Source organism: Narcine bancroftii, chromosome 11 (assembly GCF_036971445.1).
Source record: "Narcine bancroftii isolate sNarBan1 chromosome 11, sNarBan1.hap1, whole genome shotgun sequence".
Taxonomy (NCBI): Eukaryota; Metazoa; Chordata; class Chondrichthyes; order Torpediniformes; family Narcinidae; genus Narcine; species Narcine bancroftii.
The window spans coordinates 86942777-86963260 of NC_091479.1; the positions used below are offsets into that span (position 1 = coordinate 86942777).

The 20484-nt window shown below is 42.6% G+C and overlaps 1 protein-coding gene and 1 long non-coding RNA gene across 4 annotated transcripts in view; one reads left to right on the forward strand and one right to left on the reverse strand.

The window, feature by feature from the left end:
* LOC138746081 (uncharacterized) overlaps window positions 1-20484 on the reverse strand; it is an 89677-nt gene that overhangs the window by 7752 nt on the left and 61441 nt on the right. For 2 of the 3 annotated variants that reach the window (XR_011346689.1, XR_011346688.1), the window contains one exon: window positions 9387-10537. The exons of the other annotated variant lie outside the window; for it this stretch is intronic. This is a non-coding gene — a long non-coding RNA (uncharacterized lncRNA). Of the gene's footprint in view, window positions 1-9386; window positions 10538-20484 lie in introns of those variants that run through there. 3 annotated transcript variants of the gene reach the window in all.
* Window positions 815-18571, forward strand: LOC138746078 (caveolin-1-like). The gene is made up of 3 exons (XM_069903874.1): window positions 815-1310; window positions 2962-3126; window positions 16689-18571. The coding sequence occupies exons 1-3, from the start codon at window positions 1281-1283 to the stop codon at window positions 17028-17030; spliced, it is 537 nt and encodes a 178-aa protein (XP_069759975.1). The 5' UTR covers window positions 815-1280; the 3' UTR covers window positions 17031-18571.

A 20484-nucleotide genomic window follows, 5' to 3' on the forward strand; every position in this document is an offset into this window, starting at 1 on the left:
AGTTTTGGGTCCTGCGCGTTTGGTCTGGGGTGGGATGCTACTTGAACTGGTTTTGTTTATTGTTATAGAATCACTCATGCCTCTTACAAATTTCATGTAATGCTGGAGAATCCCAACCATGGGCTCGGCGCCGTTCTCCACGTGCCCTCTGAGTCCGTCAGTCAATTCTCAGCACATCGGCGACTTCCCTCGCCCCTGACGGCTGTTCTCACCAGAACCGCCGGGGAATGGCAGCAGAGCCCGGCCGGTTCAGGCAGGGACGGGCTGGAGCAAGAGAATGACTGCGGGAAATGAACACTCGCCCAGGCTTGGGAGTCAGAGAGAAGCGCCAAACCGCGGTGCCGAAGAGGGGGGAGAACGTCGGGGTGTCGACAGCGACAAGATTGAACCATCTTCCCGGAGAGTTGGAATGGCTGGTCTCTTCCCAATACCTGGATGAGTAGGGCAGGTTATAAAACAGAGGGATTCGTTGTCTAGAGGAGAGGAGTAAGTCTGCAGAATGCTGGAGAAACTCAGCAAGTCGCAAGCAGTCTATTTCATGTAGCCCAGATACACAATCAGCGTGTCCTTCGTCGAGGTCTATTGCAATGAGTCCTGCGTACAATAGAGTGGACTGGACAGATTGGAGTCACACCTTGGGGATAGGATGGAGTTGAAGTTGGCCCTGGCGCTTGGAGACTGAATCAGGCAGTAATACCTTTAGGTAACTGGAGTGGTATTGGATGCACGCCCTTTTCCCCTGTCGCTTATCTTTTCCACCTTGGAACAAAACAGAGACGAAGTAGACAGAGTCGTGACATTGCTACATCCAACAATCCATTCAGCATGGAAACGAGCACTTCGAGCCAACTCGTCCACTGCACGGGATGATCACTCCTTGAATAACGCGAATCCTTTCCGACTCCCACTTCCCGCCCGCACATGTGTCCTTCTCCGGGATACGCTTCCCGCAGCCTGTGGCCGTCCGCCTCCTTATCTTCTCCTGCGCGTCTCTCTCTCTTACATTTCGTCTTCCTCTCGCACCCTTGGCAACCACCTTCGGCCATTGGCCCGCACCCGTAGCCTTGATACTGTGCTATGATTCATTCAGTATGAATGTGTGTTTCCCGTTGTAACTGGAAACTTCACGTCGGTTGCATTCAGACTCAACCCTCCAAACACAGCCCAGGGCCATTGGCACCCTTGGACGAAACCCGGCGATCGCAATCTGCTCCAGAATCACCTACCTCCGGCAAGTGAACCCAGCAAACTTTCTGAAACACCCATTTGTTTGCAGAACAATGTCTGCAGGGAAGAGCGGAGAATTTGAGGTAAGAAAAGATACACCCGCTTTATTTGAGAGAGGTATATTAGAGTCCAATAAACCGAGGGTCGGATTCCGGAAACCAGGGTACGGCAGGGTTGTGCACTTGGCAGCAAAGTTGCGCGTTTTATCTCGGGATGGTCCCCTGGCAAGAGAGGGAACACATCACTGACAAAAGAAACACCCCTCCTAAAATTCGCCTTGTCAATATATTCTTTGAACACAAACTGCGGCTGTAAGTACCGGTAATCACTTTAATCTGGTTTCGCGGTTTAATCGTTGTTGGGGCACGGTGAATGCACACGATTCTCTAGAAAATCTCCAAATGTTTGGGACGATTCCCCTTCCTTTGAACACTGATTGAGCCCCAAACACATCTCGTTTATTAATCCTGCGTTTTCTGGAAACGGGTGGGTTTGAAATTGGACTCAGTGGAAAGGAAAAAAAATGCAATGTCTGGGAATCGGGAAGCAGATACTAGTTGTTTCGGGATGTACTAGATGGAGCAACAGGAGTTCCTGCAGGATTTTCCAGCAAAAACAAGAGTATCGCAATGGAGATTTCACACCGTGTGTTTGGGGCGGTGCGTGGAAGGTGCAATATATCCCGCAGCGACAGACTTCCCTGCAGATGCTGCAGCTTTGTGCTAATTCCCTGGTGGGAATTTTCCCAGCAGATGCTCGGAGTTTGTTGAATCACCCTGGCCCCGTGGGAATTTTCCCAGCAGATGCTCGGAGTTTGTTGAATCACCCTGGTCCCTTGGGAATTTTCCCAACAGATGCTCAGGGTTTGGTGAATCACCCTACTCCTGGTGGGAATTTTCTCGGCAGATGCTCCGAGTTTGTTGAATCACCCTATCCCTGTTGGGAATTTTCTCAGCAGATGCTCGGAGTTTGTTGAATCACCCTGGCCCCGGGGAAATTTTCCCAGCAGATGCTCAGGGTTTGGTGAATCACCCTGGCCCCGTGGGAATTTTCCCAGCAGATGCTCAGGGCTTGGTGAATCACTCTGGCCCCGTGGGAATTTTCCCAGCAGATACCCGGTGCTTGAAAAAATTCCCAGCAGACTTACGATTCAATTTTTTTTGCCATGTAATAAAAAAGAAAATGTGATAATACACGAATTTTCCTGTAGTCTACCACAAGGCAGATTCACTATCAGCGGGAATTGCCCACAGAAAGAGAAGGGGAAGCAAAAGAGTTTCTCCCCCCCGAGTCACCGAGTGTCCGTAGTTTCGCCGCTGACCCTTTCCCAGCCCCAGATTTAAACGATCAGGAAGCCTCTAGCACCCTGTCACGTCCCGCTTCCGACACCTGGAATCCCCACCCCCCTTGAGCCAACTTGATGAATTTCTGCGGCCCATGGTGGGACGTTTCCCAGCAGACGTTCGCGATGTGTGCTGGATTCCCCGAGCGCCCTGCTGGGAGATTTCCATCGCTTGCTGAGGCCATTCCGTGATCCGTGCTGCCCCCTGCTGCCGGTCGGCAGTGACGCCACCACCCGTTATACAGGGGTGTGGTGCACTCCGACTTTCTCCTTTAAATGCGCTCCGGCATCCAAAAGTTCTTCTTCGACATCTGACGGCGGCCACCTCCGGCGAGTTGCGGCGGGACGGCCCGAGCTTTGCCTTAAAGCAAATATTATCCCCTTTTTCCCAGGGACTTTTATATCCGTCGCCCATCCGTGACCACGGGAATATTTACAAGCCCAACAATAAAATGGAAGATGAGAAGATGAAAGAGGAATATGTGCACGATTATCACACCAAAGAGATCGACTTGGTGAACAGGGACCCGAAGCATCTGAACGACCAAGTGGTAAAGGTGAGCACCAGGTTGGACAAGTTGGGGCTCCTGCAAGGACTGGGGCGAAGAGTCCGCCCGCAGTTCGAGTGCAAGGTGTCCTCGGTGTTGCGGTGAAAGTGTCAGTGGTGGGTCTTTCCCAGCCCCCCCCAGTGAAGGTGGTTTGAAGTTGGCCAGTGTCCCCAGCAGCAAGAGCCGGCGCGGCGAGGTGGAAACAACCATCCTTGAAATCTCCGCGGTCGCAGAGCGCTTGTTTCCAAAGGAAAGCTTCGCTCCCCCCGCTGTTCTCCTTCGAAGGGTTGGTGTGGCGAGCGCTTGAATGCGAAGTGGTGGGGGGGGGGGGTAAATGCCACCCTAGCTCACCCCGCCCTAGCTCAAGCACCCCGCATCGCCTCACCCACTCGAGTCCTGGCAGCCAGCCCACACACTGTTCAAAACACACTGCGAGCCCTCCCCCCCCCCCCCTCTGAATACTCCTCCCTTCCCCACGCCCTGCCAACCTAACCCGGCAACTCCAACTTCAGACGCAGCCAATGTTCAGAGACCAGCATAGCCCACCGAACGCGGCCGCGCTCACTGCCCACCCGACATACCCAGTGCCTACCCCAGCCTGAATGAAATTCTCTTTCAACAACCCCCACACCCGGAATGTACCCCTGCACCTAGTGCTCTTTCCACCGAACCCAAGCCGCCTCGTTACTTTTCCACGCCACCTCGTTTACCCAATTTCTTCCTCATTGCACCAAGGACTCAGGAAATCACCCCACGCAACTCCAGTCCATCCTACCTAAAATCAAGCCCACTCTACCGCACACACAGACACAATGCGATCAGCATCCAGCCCCCTCCAGTCATGTATGGACCAATTATTTTCTAACCCATTCTACTTGCCTCTTTCACCCCACTCATCCAATACTACTCCATTTATCAAAGTCATACTGCCTGATCCACTCGACCAACCACACTGTGCCAGGGTCAACTTATTCCACACCCTTCCACCCGGTCCTCCACCAGCTATGAATTAAGTCTGCCCAGTCCACTCTACTGTACACCCAACAAGATTCTACACAAGTTCCAACATACAACTGACTTCAGTGCTCATTAGAATCAAGAACTTCAGATGAATCTAGTCCCAAATATTTCTGATATATTTGTATTTTATCAAAATAACCCACTAATTTTACAAATGGCATCATGATGTAGCATGGAAGAGGCAATGTTGTTTAAGGAACACAGTACTTAATTTCAAATATGGCAAAGTGATATTTTAAAACAACAGACAGCTTGAATCTGTTTTTAATTCGCCAGTATTACACAAGCACAGGTGTCTGATTGACATAAGCAGGAAAGTATAAGACATCCTGATTTTCCTGTGTAATTTTACAGCAAATCATGATGTTATTTGAAAGTAAAAATAGTTGATCCTGAAAAAGTCATAAAGCATAGAATTTGAATTTAGAGAAAACAACCTTGTTAATAAGTCAGTCATATCTATAATTGATAGATTTTAGTATCTAATTACTGCTTTAAAGAAGTGAATCTGGATCTCTCTCTCTCTCTCATATTTTTTAAAAATAATTTAGACATACAGCACAGTTACAGGCCATTTCAGCCCAATAGTCCACGCTGTCTAATTTACACCCAATTAACCTACACCCCCAGAAGATTTTGAACGGTGGGAGGAAACTGGAGCCCCTGGGGAAAACCCATGCAGACACGAGGACATACAAACTCCTTACAGACAGCGCAGGATTTGAATCCCAGTCCCGATTGCTGGCACTGTAAAGGCATTGTGCTGACCGCTACGCCAACCGGGCCACCCTATATATGAAACAAATATAAAGAGCTCCCATTAAATTTATTTTATTTTAACAAAACCATTACAAAGGATATATTCTACTATCTCAAATCCAATGATTTCTCATCCGTGCAAAGTTTTGCCTTAGTTTTGATGATCGTGGTTTAGTACTCACTGGAAAAATCAAACTAATAACACATGTTGTGTAATATTTCCCATCAGCATTGGAATGGTGAACAGGAAGATTTTACTAAATGTGCAAAATGAAACTTAAATGTATCCTGTTGTATATATACAATTTATTTTCCAACTGCTTTCCTGTCAAAAGAATTGTTCTCATTTAGAAATATAATTTCTATTTTGTAAATATGAAAGAAACAACATTTAAGTTGTCTTTAATTTGGTTGCCAGATGTGAATAAAAACAATCCTAACTGTATACGTTGGAGCAGCAGTACAAACTGAAAATTGTCTAACAGCCAAACAATTGCGTTTACTTTGAAGGAGAAATGTAAAGATAAATACTGAAGAATGTAGGGTTTTTTTCCATGCTGGATTTACACTTAGAAATCAATTCCAGCTAAATAATTCTTTACAATGTTTCCAAAAAAATGGAGTTGACCCTGATTTTTTTTTTAATTTGTAATTCAAAAACACTGAGGGGAAAAAAAAATCAGGCAGTATATTGTTTCATATCATGGTTCAGTTCAATGCTAATTGGGAACTGGCAATTTTCATTTTCTTTTGGACTGCTACCTGCCTTTGGCCAGACAATTAACAGCTGGTTGCCAGATATCCTCCTGGTCTGTTCAACTCACTGACGTGGGATTTATTTTCAATTGAACCACCAGGTATTGGGTGGTTTTGCACTCAGCGGCAACCACCATAAAAGAGCTCAGAAAGTCTATCTGAGTGATGATCCAAATGAATGAGTAGCTTTATTGTTTCCTCCCACACCCTGTGAATTACATGACATTTGAGCACTTGGCTGGAATTGTGCCTCATGAAACCCATGGCGAAGAGGAGCGATTTGATCTTTAAATGCTTGGAGATTGGAAGCCTATGTTCTGTTCCCCAGATTGTTGTTTGCCTGGTAAATCACCTGCATTCTTGCTGGAAGTATTCCTGCCAGGGGAAAATCTTTGACCAACAGGTAAACATGGCAATCATAAAAAGTAGGGAAAAGTAAAATAACTCCAAGTTCTCTTAGGACATGTTCATACAATCGATGCTGAGAACTGACGTCCAATTAACTTAGATTGGATCTGAATTTTATAAAATGACAGCACAGTGACTTCATGCAATATCAACGTAATGGCCTAACCTTCCATCTAACTCTTCGAAGCAGACACAATGCCAAGCAAGAGAGAATATCCAAAGATAAAGATACTTTTTTAGAAAATGAATTGCTGGTGCAATAAAAGGAAATAACATGGGTAAATTAGAAAGAAAACTATAGCAGAGAAAAATTTGAAATAGAAAGTGAAAAGTGTTATTTCAGGTACATTTAAAAAGTTCCCCTTAAAGATTGTGTACAATATCAAGAGGATGGAAAGTCTGGTACCAGAACGAGCATGAAAATTAATGCAAGGAACTATATTTTAAAGGTGAAATTATGAGAGTGATGAAAGTTTAAAGCAAATAGAGGAGGGAAATAAAATCACATTGTACAGCACAGGCCCTTCGGCCTTCGATGTTGTGCCAACCCACACATTCCTTAAAAAAAGTACTAAACCTTCCCTATCCTGTAACCCTCTATTTTCCTTCCATTCATGTGCCTGGCTAGGAGTCCCTTAAATGCCCCTAATGTTTCAGTCTCCACTGCCATCCCTGGCAAAGTATTCCAGGCACCCACAACTCTTTTTTTAAAAAAGAACACTACAGCACAGAAACAGGCCTCTTCGGCCCTTATAGTCTGTGCTGAAACTTTTTTTTGCCTAGATGTACTGACCTGCACCCAGTCCATAGCCCGCCATAGCTCTTCCATCCATGTACCTGTCCAAATTCTTCTTGAATGTTAGAATTGAGCTCACATTCACTACTTCAGCTGACAGCTCGTTCAACATCCCCACCACTATCTGTGTGAAGATGATAGACTGAAAAAAAGACACCACTGCCAGAGCTGGTGTAACAGTGGTGTCATTGGTACAGATATGTGGAGGGCAGGAACGGAATCACAGCACTCCCGTGGGGTCCAACCACCCAGTCTGACTTCCATCGGCTCCATACAGGCTTTCAATGACCCGTCAAAGGAGCCAACAATCTTCTTCTTTGGCTTGGCTTCGCGGACGAAGATTTATGGAGGGGGTAAAAAGTCCACGTCAGCTGCAGGCTTGTTTGTGGCTGACAAGTCCGATGCGGGACAGGCAGACACGGTTGCCAACAGTAGTTTTATTCAAAATCCCGCGACCACGGGGTCTGCGTCCAAGACTGTGGTACCTATGATCGGCAGCGGCCACAAGAGGTTGCGGACGTCAGGGAAGCAGAGGACTGATGCAGGGCGCCAGAAAATGGGGAGACCAACGCCCTCCCCATTGACCGGGGCAGTGGACCAGCAAGGGATTCTGCAGCTGAAGGACCCACACAGGCCGCAGGCTGTTGGTGACTCAAGGCAAGGAACATGTGCAGGTGCTGGGCTGCTGAAGACTGCAGTCAAGGAACTTGCACCAGGCCGCATGAGATTGGTTCAAAACTGGTTGAAGGGGTACCAGGTATTGGGACCGGGATGTGAGAGGGTGCTGAGGGTACTGAAGAGTTCCTAATCGTATTGGAGGTTCAGATCTGGAGCTCTGGTTTGGACTGGACTCTGTGTGTCAGAGGTGAATCCTCTGACACTCGGTGACTCTGGGGGGGACAACTCTCTTTCTCTGATTGTAATTTCTTCAGGCAATTTCTGCTGATGGCAAATCTGTCGGCCTTACAGCAGGCAAGGGCAATTTCATGTAATATGAAACTGTTTTTATTACATGACAATAAATTGAATTTTTAATTTTGAATCTAGATTTTACAAATAAACAATTTAAGTAAAGTAACCTGCCTTAATATGACTCTTATCATATCTTTAGAATTTCCAAAACATTCAATAACAATGAATTATTTTGAAACACCATAAATGTACATGGTGTGACTTCCAGATAATAAATAAACAAGTGCAATTGGTTTAATAGATCAATTATAGCCATTGATATTGGGCTTTCAAATGCAATTATGTATTGCTGATGTTGTTCCATTCTTGACTACTAGTCAATGCTAATAGGCAGCTGAAAATACACATACTTAAATTAAATGTAGATATGAAACACAGTAACAGACCCTTTTGGTCACAATTACGTCCCCAGAACGTTTTGAATGGTGGAAGAAAACTGGAGCACCCAGAGGAAACCCATGCAGACATGGGGAGAATATACAAACTCCATATAGACAATGTTGGATTCAAACCCAAGTCCCAGTCGCTGGCGCTGTATCAGCATTGCACTAATCGCAACTTGCATGGTGGTATTCTCTCATCCCCTGTTGCATTTGCTGGCAAAATGATAAAACAGTAATGATAGTTGTTCAATAAATTGACATTCAAATAGAAATCAAGGGCCGAAGGACTTTTGGAATATTCGGAGTTGTTCGTCCGATTTGTGGGTGGCCTTAGTTGGCAATAGATGAGGCCACAGACAGATGTGTTGATGTGGGAATAAGGCACAGAATTGAAATGGTTGGCCACTGGGAGGTCCCTATTATTGCAGTGGACAGAGCTCAATGAATGATCTCCCAGTCTGTGTCCAGTCTCTAATGTAGAGATGACCACAACAAGAGCACTGGATGCAGTAGATTCACAAGTGAAATGTTGCTTCACTGAGAAAGACTATTTGGGGTTCCGAATGGGGGTGAGAGAGGAGGTGTGGGCATGTGTAGCATTTCCTGCAGTCACAAGGGTAGGTACTGAGGTGATAATAAACTTGTGTAGTGTCTACAGTTAACAATGGAGTTGAAATGGCAACTAAAGGCACATTAATTGACCCTGCCCATTGGTGAGAAATCAACTAATTTTTTTGCAGTACTAGATCCAGAAATTTGGGATGTGACGACTATCACTGACTGTCAATGAGAGTGGACAAGATATTTTTTACTGAAATATGTGCATGTTTCAAATATGTTCCATTGAAAACCAGTTGGCTAAAATGTGGGTTGGAGGTCGGTTTTGATGATGAATAGAAATCATTGTAATTTGTCTTGAATCATGAAATATTTAAATTGGAGCCAAGTATTCTGCAAATGAGGCAAAGGTGAGGAAATGGTAAATCTGTACAATACACAAGTTAGACCATAGTTACAATCGTGTTCTGCCATATCAAAGTCCTGCAGAACTGCAAGAGATTCTGTGAAATGAAATAGGTGGCAAATTCTGATTGCACAAAATATAGAAAATTAGGGTTTCTTTAATTAGACAGTCTGATCCAAGTACACAAAACTTTAAAAGGCAAATCCTAAGAAATTAGATTCAACTTTATTGTCATTTTACCAAGTAAGGTGCAAAGCCAGTGAAATACAATTAACATACAGCAAGAAGTTTTTAAAAAGTGCTATATACAAATAATTACGTGCAAATAAAAACAAGTGCATTCAGCAAGCAAACAATTATAAAAGTAGTGACAGTTTAATGTGAGTGCCGTACCACGCCGCGCTGTGATTTAAGGTTCAGCAGGGTTACAGCCTCCGGAAGAAAGCTCTCTTTGAGCCTACTGGTTCGAGTGCTCAGGCTCCTGTAGTGCCTACCAGATGGAAGAAGAGTAAAAAGTTCATAGTTGGGGGTGAGAGGTATCCTTGATGATGCTCTTTGCCCTGCCCAGTCAACGTTCCTGATGGATGTTCTCAATGGTGGGCAATTGAATGTCGATAATCCACTGGGCATAATCCACACCACACTGAGGTGCCATAGGTGAGTACGCTCTCAATGGTACAGTGGTAAAAATCCATCAATATCCTGGGACAGAGGTGGAATTTCTTCATGCTCTGCAAGAAATAAAGGTGCTGTTGTGCCTTTTTGATCAGGATGGAGGATTTCAGGGATCAGGTGAGATCATCGGAAATGTGGACACCAAGGAATTTGAAGCTTGGTACACGTTCCACCATGACTCCATTGATGTAAATTGGGACATGAACGTGGCTTCCTCAAGTCCACAATGATCTCCTTAGTCTTCTGCACGTTAAGTGCCAGGTTGTTGTCGGCACACCACGTGGCCAGGTGCTGGACCTTGTCCCTATCATCCCCTCTTCTCAGGCCAACCACCATCTGTGAACTTGTTTATAGAATTAAAGACATACATAGGAATGCAGTCATGGGTGAAAAGTGAATACAGAAGAGGGTTCAGCACACAGCCCTGGGGCATGCTGGTGCTCAAGGTGATAATGGAAGAGATTGTCTAACTTAACAGATTTGGGTCTGTTAGTCAGAAAGTCCAAGGTCCAATTGCAGAGGGATGAGCTGATACCAAGCTGGTGATGTTTGGCAATCCGTTTGGAGGGAATCACAGTATGGAATTCCGAATTAAAATCAATGAACATCTTTCTGACATAAGAGTGGGAGCTGTCCAAATGGGCCAAGGTAGAGTGAAGTGCCATGGAAATGGCATCCTCAGTTGATCTGTTGATGCAATAGGCAAATTGATTAGAGTCCAGGTTGATGGGCCAACAGGATTTCAAATGTGATAGAACCAGTCAAGTGATTTTGCTGGCCATTCTACTAACAATTAGGATTTTGGATAATAATTAAGAGAGACAAGAAGAATATCTACCATATGTGGCCATTGAGATATGGATTTACCCCTGGAAAGTTAGATAAGTTTTCAAATTAAAAGTGGATGACTATTGAAGAAAACTTGAACATAACATTTGTTTAAGTCTTCTAAATTAAATTAGAGAGCTTTAATATGAAGGACATGGATAAAAAAAATGTGGGTTTGACTTATTTCTGATGCACACAGCACACTTGGGCAGAAATCCCTTGTGGAGTAGATGCATAGACAATAAAATGACCTGAACTGTTGGGAGCAAGTAGACCTCTCTGATCTCTGTGACAGTCAGTGATAGTCGTCACATCCCAAATTTCTGGATCTAGTACTGCAAAAAAATTAGTTGATTTCACACCAATGGGCAGGGTCAATTAATGTGTCTTTAGTTGCCATTTCAACTCCATTGTTAACTGTAGACACTACAGTTACCTACCCTTGTGACTGCAGGAAATGCTACACGTGCCCACACCTCCTCTCTCACCCCCATTCGGAACCCCAAATAGTCTTTTTCAGTGAAGCAACATTTCATTTGTGAATCTACAGGAGTTATCTACTGCATCCAGTGCTCTTGTTGAGGTTGTCTCTACATTAGAGACTGGACACAAACTGGGAGATCATTCATTGAGCTCTGTCCACTGCAATAATAGGGACCTCCCAGTGGCCAACCATTTCAATTCTGTGCCTTATTCCCACATCAACACATCTGTCTGTGGCCTCATCTATTGCCAACTAAGGCCACCAACAAATCGGACGAACAACTCCGAATATTCCAATGGGCACTCTCCAACCAGATCGCATTAACATCAACCTCCAGTTTCATTTGGGTCTCCACCTCTGCCTGTCTGTCTGTCTCTCTCTCTCTCTATCTCTTTCTCTCCATTTTCCTCTGACTCCTTTCCTCCTGCTCCCCACTCCCCTCCTTTCAGAGAGCTGCCCCCTCCCCAATCACTTAGCTTTTTTCTCTTCTGCCCTCCCACTCATATCCACCTATGATCTCATGCCCGTGCTCCTTCTTTATCCCTTCTTTCCTCCTCTCCTTTTAATCAGGTGCTTCATCTGCTCTTTGTTCATACCTCGATGAAAGGCTCAGGCCCGAAACATTGGTTATATCCCTTTGCATCTTATAGATGCTGCGATTCCTGCTGAGTCATTTGCTAGCACTTTTGTGTATTGCAGTACACCCACAGTATCTGTAGAGTTTCCTGTTTAACTCAATTGTTCTCATCAATTGTCTGCAAAAATTTCTAGCAATAAGGAGTCAAACCCAACATTCATATAACACTATCATATGCTTGCACATGCTGTACTGTTGTAAGTCACATGATCACATCCCACCGCAGATGTATACTGCCAGCAATTCAGCCATAAGAGGTACCACCTTCTTCTGTCAAACATAATCTGCTGGAGGAACTGAATGGGTCAGACACCATCTGTGGGAGGACAAACTGTCAATATTTTGACCTGAACTCTTCATCCCATTCTCAGGATAAACGTAAAATACTTGATGGGGTAGAGAGAGAGAGAGAGCAGAACTAGGAATTGGGGTCGGTGCCAATGGGAGCCATTCATGGGCATAGCCCCCCCTTTCGAGGTGCTGTGCTCCCATATGCTTGTGGCCATCACTCGCCATCAGACCTGCCCCCGCCCACATCACTAGTGTTCACCAAGGGCCACTAGTGTCTAGACTGACACATCCTATTGCATCTCCATGCAATAAAATGCAGCATCATAGGGATGGAGGAGGTTTGCATCTGTTCAGCAGGTAGGCCACCTCCAGCTCCCCCCACCAAGTGAGTTTATGACTGTCGGACTGTTTCTCCCCCCCCTTCCCCGTTACCCTAACGTCCCCCTCAACCACTCATGCTGGTGCTGGCCCTGAATAGGATACTGAGGTGGGAGATCAACCGTGACCATTTCAAATGATGCAGCAGGATTGTAGGGAATAAGTGGCCTATTCCAGCTTCCACTGTCATACATTCTGTTTCTTAGGATTTCACTGTTGATAGAAAGGTCTTTGGCTTGCACTTTAGATAATCCATGGGGATTTATAGAAAGATTTATAGAAGCTACCATATCTAGAAAACATTTTCACGATTGACCATGTACTGGAAAATCATTGAAGATACATAAAGGAGTTATGATTTGTACATTGCTTTCACATCTTTCACTGCTGTAATAACCATGTGGGATATATCTGTAGCACTTAACCTCTGAACATCAGATAATGTGAGCGTTTATGTATATTGTTAGGACATTTCTGAACGATGCAATGAGGTACTCTGTAAAACAAGATGTTACTCCTCCATCACGTAGGACCATGGAGTCAGCTTAATGGTGCATGGTAATATTTACCAGAAAATTGAATATTGGAAACAGTAACAACCAAAATTAAGTTTTTGCTCACAGCCTAAAAAAAAATCTGATAATTTAATAATGGTAATTGAACTCTTCATCTTTAATTTTCATATTCCAAGTGCAGGAAAGTCACAAGATGTGAATCAGAAGAACATTAAAGTATAGAAGCGTTGCATACAGACTATTCTGAGATAATTTGTCCACATTTTCCTGAGTTAGTAATTAAGTGCATAGATGGATATTATCAGACTTAATGGTGCAGTTCATAAAAGAGTCTGATGTTTTTTCAGTAGTAATATAATGCGGGTTTGTTCTTGGCGGATAAACTATAGAAAACAGTGCACATTTGATTGTTACATAAAAGACCAAGTTTGAAAGAGTTTTTATACAGGCATCTGAGGAAAATTATGGGCAAAACAAGCCATCCAAATTAGTCTTCAATTTGTCAACCAACATTCATATTTGACAATTGTAAAATTGTCCACATGATAGGCTGGACTAGAAGGTTAAGGTAGGTAGCTAATAAACTGAGTTGGTTAACTGGATCAAAAATTGGTATGGTGATGGATAGCAAGAGGGTAGTGGTTGCTTTTCTAATCTGTGAGTAGTGGTGTACTGAGCGATCAGTGTTGTGACCCTTTTATGTAATGTATATTAATTTGGATACGAATGTAGGAGGTATAATTAGTAAATTTGCAGATAACACTAAACTTAGATTGCATGATAGAGAGAAAGATGGAATATTGGCAGATAGAATTTAACAGCAACAAAAGCAAAGTGATGTATTTTGGAAATACAAAAAGCACCAAGCCTTTTAAGATATAAGGATTAAAAAAATATATTAATAAATTAACATTTTAAAATTTAGACATACAGCACGATAACAGGCCCTTTTGGCCCACATGTCTGTGCCACCCATTCACATCTAATTAAACAGTGGGAGGAAACCGGAGCCCCCACAGAGATGGGAGAACGTACAAATTCCTTACAGATAGTGTGGGATTCAAACCCCGGTCCCAATTGCTGGCGCTGTAATAGTGTTGTATTAACTGCTATGCCAATCGTGCCGCCAAAATCTATGTATGTGTGTATTAATTACAGTACGTGATGTTCAGAATGCAAAAAGATTGCAATGTATCAAAATATATAAGTGCACCAAGGGGTACTTTGGCCCACCTCATCCACACCAACTCATCTACACTAATCCCATTCGATCACACAACATCTAACTACTTCATTTCCTTGCCTTTTTAAATGCCTGTCTGAAGGCCCTTTAAATGTAATGATTGTATCCAAGTCCAGTACCTCCTGTGGCAGCAAGTTCCAAGTAACAGCCGCTCGGGAAGGAGGGGAAAATAATCCCTAAAATCCCTTTTAAAACTCCTTCTCACTTTGAATTGCCCTCTTTTTTTTTTACCCCTATCATGGAGAAAAAAAAGATTACACCTCCCTGATCTCTATCTCTTATAATTTTATACACCGATCAGGCGTACACAATAAACAGGGGGGTCTTGCTATCTTGTGTCAATTCATAGATTTGTCATATGTTTATATATTACAATAATGCAATGCACCACCGTTATAAGCTCTAAAACAAAATCCTGCGCATTACTGTCACATTAATTATTCTGGTTTTTTAGTTATTTATATACACGTACACATTTGTATATACCTGTATGCATGCATATGTGCACACATCTGTATATGCGTGCATGTGGTATAATCTCCATCCAGAAAAAAAATGACTGTCTACAAATCTGATATTTCATAACTAACCTTTATAATGCAGAGGTGTCAAGTATTGTGTTTAAAGAGAAAAAATAATAGTATTTGTGTGGTACATCCTCCCTCTCTATAATAATTGTTGTTTTGTAGAATGTATCTGCTGCATTTGATCACAGGTCATTGCCCTTTTGTTCGTGGGATAACCATACGATGTTTCCCTATTTTCCAATCTAATTTTACATCTTCTTTTCCAATTACTCTCCCCTATTTTAGCGAGATGAGGACAGGATAAAAGTTTCCTTTCCTTGCTACTACAAAGGTCCTTAGATGGAATTAAGCCCAAAGCTAAAGCTACAGCCAAAGGATAATGATCTTGCTGTGAATAAACATAGATCTAGCCATTTCATATGGCTGAGCCAAAATGTGGCTATTGAAGTAACTTGAAAATAACTGGAAAGAGTGACACAGTTAGTGAGGCGGTTAGGGCAACGTTGTTGCAGCGCTGAGGACCTGGATTTGAAACCGGAACTGCCTGTTAGGACTTTGTATGCCTGCATGGGTTTCCTCCCACCCTTCAAAACATTACCGGGTCAATGGAGTGTCAATTTGGCGGCACAGGCTCATAGGCCGAAAGGGCCTGTAACTGTGCTGTATGTCTAAATTAATTAAAACTTTCACCAGAAAATGGGTCTGGAGGAGGAGATCACATTACAAGGCAACAGGATAGAACACGAGACCAAGGGAGAGTGCGGTGATTGTGACTGAGTGAGTTGGTGCACATTGGCTTCCTCTTCTAACTACAGGAGGAAAATCAGGGTTAATGGGTTGGTGAATGCAGCAGGTTAATTCCTGCAGTCAATGCTTTTGGTAGATTCAGCAATAATTAAGGCTCAACCTGTCCAAAACATTGATTTTTGTGTACAATTAATAAAATGTACTGAATTAAAATCGGAATTTATTGTCATGAACATGTCATGAAATTTGTTGTTTTGCGGCAACATCACAATGTAAATATTTATATAAACCACTTTTCAAAAATAACTAAAAATAGTGCACAAAAAGCCAAAGTGAGTCAGTATCTTTGGTTCACTGATCATTCAGGAATCTGACGGCAGCGGGGAAGAAGCTGAGTGCTCGTCTTCAGGGTCCTGTACCCTTTTTCCCCAATGGTGGCAGAGTGAAGAGGGCATGGCCTGGGTGGTGGGGGTCTTTAAGAATAGAGGCTGCTTTCCCAGGACACCACTTGTTATAGAAGTCCTCGATGGAGTGAAATTTTTGAAAGTCTTCAGTGACATACCAAATCCCCTCAAACACCTCACAAAGTATAACTGCTGGTGAGCCATCTTCACGTTTGCATCAACATGGAGGCTGCAGGACAGATCCGCAGAGATATTGACACCCAGGAATTTGAAATTCTTGACTCTCTCCACTGCTGACCCCTCGATGATGTCTGATTCATGTTCTGATTTCCTTCTGAAGTCCGCAATCACCTCCTTGGTTTGACCAACATTGAGTGCAAGTTTGGTGATGTGATACCACTCAGCAAGCTGATCTATCTCCCTCCTGTATGCTTCTTTATTGTCGATTCTACCAACAACCATTGACAAATTTGTAGCTAGCATTGGAATTGTGCCTGGCCACACAGTCATGGGCGTAAAACAGAGGGCTAACCATGCATTCTTGATGCACCTGTGTCGATTGTCAGTGAGGAGGAGACGTTGTTTCCAATTCATACCGACTGTGGTCTTGCTATGGGTAAGTTAGGGATCCAGTTGCGAAGGTGGGGGGTGCGGAAGGTGCAGAAGCCCATGTTTTGGAGCTTATTCATCATCACTGAGGGAATAGTGGTGTTGAAGACTGATCTGTAGTCGATGAAAAGCTATGAGTGGAAGTTAATCTGAATGTCTGTTTCTTCTGCTACAGGTGGATTTTGAAGATGTGATTGCTGAACCAGAGGGAACTCACAGCTTTGATGGAATATGGAAAGCCAGCTTTACTGTCTTCACAATAACAAAATACTGGTGTTACCGTCTCCTCTCAGGGCTCGTCGGGATACCTTTAGCAATTATTTGGGGAATTTACTTTGCTGTCTTATCATTCATCCATATTTGGGCAGTGGTGCCCTGCGTTAAGAGCTATATGATCGAGATCCAGTGTATCAGCAAAGTCTATTCCATCTGCATTCACACCTTCTGTGACCCTTTCTATGAAGCCATGGGAAAAATGTTCAGCAGTATTCGTGTATCAATGCAGAAGCAAGTGTAAGCAGGAACATGTTGAAAGAAGTGCTCGGTCAATTTATCACATTGCTTCCTACCAAATGGAAGCTCAGTTTCTTTATCACAGAAACATGATGGTGCCTTTACTAACAGCACTGATATAGGAAAAGTGGTTGCATGCCTTTTAATTACTTATCCCTGGCGCGTTCTGTTGTCCTTTTATGGCCCTCTGCATTTTAACACTGATCTAAGCTTAACACCAACATTCCTTTACTGTTAAACACCACATGGCAGATTCTGTAAGCAAAACGAGTCATTGCTTTTTTTTTAAGCTCTTTAGCCCTCCTGCTATTTCATTCTACAGTTTCCCATAAAATCACAGACTGATTCACAGTACTGTACTTACCAGGATGGTAAGGATAAAAGACTAAACACTGAGCATAGGATCCTAATACTATTTAAAAAGTAGAGAAAGATTTGCTGTGAATTATTTTGCAGTGAAATTGTAATCCTGCCATTTCAGAAAATATTATGCAACATTTAATGCAAATATATTGCATTTCTTTGTTTGATCTCTCCTGAGATTATCAGGATTTGTAGAAACATTACATATCATGTACACATCTGGAATGCAACTCTGGAAGAGCCACCCAAATGATTGTTCTTCATAGTGGGAAACTAAATAGCTGTGTGCGAGTTATGCCAAGAGGATTGACTCCTTCTCTCCACCACTGTCTACAATATGCAATGTTCTTTTTATTTTTTTTTCCTCTGGTAAGCATTTAAACGGTGTTTTTCTGGAATCAAATTCTCTAATATGCACCAGAATATCTGGAGTTCAATGGCAAAACAATGTTGCTTAGTGCTTGTGACATTTGAGAAATTGTGTGAAATGAAAATGCTGCACTGTAAGATAGCCATGTCAAATTGTTGGATGTAACTCAGATTTTCCACTTTGTACATTGCAAATACCAATCAGCTCGCATGAAAATATGCAACCCACTGGTGTTACTATCCAGAATTTTCCCACTTAGACAACTGCAGCAGAGGTTGACACCAAAAATACAACACATGCTTGTGAAAGCATTATGATGGGTAGAGACACCTGTGGACAACCAGCCCTGTACTGCACACTCTGCCTTCTCACAGCTTTGAAACACACCCAGAGCCTCAATATCTTTTCGTGCCAAGTTCCATTGCCACTTTAAATATGCGTGACAGAAAGTTAAGGGAGTTGCTACAACTGCTGTTTTAAAGAATCACTGATGGAAAATTCTTTGAGGGTTGTGTATATATAATTAAAATATAAAGTCACCAACAAAATTTTTTAAAAATTATACAGATTTTTAAATTTCACAGAAGCTATTTTATACAGATGCATTCATATCACCTATAATCAGAAAGTATATAAAATTTAGCTTTTATTTTTTACTACCACTTTTTAATTGTATTGAAACCCATGATCAATTTCTTCCAAGTGATGTTAAAGCTTGCTATTGCAGAAGATGCTCAAGCATATAAAGTATGTTAGCATGTAAGAGTTGAAACTATTTTGGAAAAAAAATAAAGAATCAATTGTTTACATGAGTTGCCAGTGGGTTTGAATTATATTCTTTAATGTGATTGTCATCTTGCAATGAACCCTCCTCTAGTAAAATGAGAGCAAATTTTATTTTGGGTACAACTTAACCCGTAACCAAGAATAGATCATTTTAATATAACTCTTGGGTTGATGTTTGGAAATTGCATATTAACATTAGTCTAATGCCTTTGGGCAAACTGCAACAAACCAGTAGGTCAGACGGCATCCAGGGGTAGAAATGGTCAGTTAATATTAGGCCTTTTTATGGTGAAACCCATAGATGCCACCTGACCCACTGAGTTCCTCATTGTTTGCTCAATATTCCGGCATCTGCTTTGATACCCAGTTCTCCCTCTCAGCAACAAATTTTAAATTGCTATGGATTATCATCAGACATTATTTTCATATCAATATAAAAGTAAATATGATATAATTTATCTAAATGGGTCAAGAAATACCCTCGGTATTTCTTAAATAATTTAAATGACTGATAATTCATTTCAGCGTCAGTTTCAATTTGCAATTCAGGCCTAAAACTTCTGTGAGATACCTGAGAGGATTTACTGCTGGTAACTTGATCTCCAAAGACAGCCCCGAACTGGCAAAAAGGCCATCCAATTGTAAGACCCACAGAAAAAGATTGACAGCTGGTTACATCCAGCCCTTGACATGACTAACTGGCATTTAATTTGAGTGTTCATAATCCTCTCTAAAACAGTCAAGAGCAATTAACAATTCAACATGGAACAAAAAAAAATACAATATATTTAGAAAGGGAACAAAATTTAGACCATAAGACAGAGGAAAGGAATTAGGACATTCGGCTCATTGAGTCTGCCCCACCATTCCATCATGCCTGATTTACTATCCTTTTCTACCCCATTCTCCTGCCTTCTTCCCGTAACCCTTGATTCCTTCCTGATCAAGAACGCACCTACCTCTGCCTTAAATATCCCCGACAATCTTCACAGCTATCTGCGGCAATGAATTCCACAGATTCACCACCCTTTGTGTAAAGAAATTGCTCCTCAAAGGGACTTTTTTTTTTATTCTGAGGCTGTGCCCTCTAGTCCCAGATTCCCACAGCATCCTCTGCACATCCACTCTATCCAGGCCTTTCAGCATTCAATAAATATCAATGAGATCTATCCACCTCCCCCCACACTCACTCTTCTAAATGCCAGTGAGTACAGTACTAGAGCCTTCAAACGCACCTCATAGGAAAACCCTTTCACTCCAGAATTATTGTTGTAACCTTTCTCTGGACACTCTCCAATATCAAAAATCCTTCCTTGGATATTAAGTCTAAAAGTGCTCACAATACACTCTGTGGTGTGAATAAAAGGCCTTATAAGGTCTCAACGTTCTCTGCTTTTATATTCTATGCCTCTCACAATGATTGCAAACATTGCATTTGCCTTCCTTATCACCGACTCAACATGGAAGTGAACCTTAAGGGAATCTTGTACAAGAACTCCCAAGTCTGTCTGCACCTCTGATTTCTGAACATTGTCCATTTAGACACCTTTATTCCTACAACCAGAGTACAATTCTCTATCCTGTATTCCATCCACCATTTCCTTGCCCAATTTCCGAAGTCTGCCATTCTTCAAACTTAGTGCTTTCTCAACAGTTCCTGACCCACCTCTTATCTTTGTATCATCCATAAGCTGCCACAAAACCATCAATTCTGCCATCAAAATCATTGACGTATTAAGTAAAAAGAAGCGGTCTCAGCACTGATCCCCGTGGAACACAACAATTACTGACAGCTAATCGGAGCTGTCCCTTTTATCCCCATTCTCTGCTTCTTAGCATGTAAGAGTTGAAACTATTTTGGAAAAAAAATAAAGAATCAATTGTTTACATGAGTTGCCAGTGGGTTTGAATTATATTCTTTAATGTGATTGTCATCTTG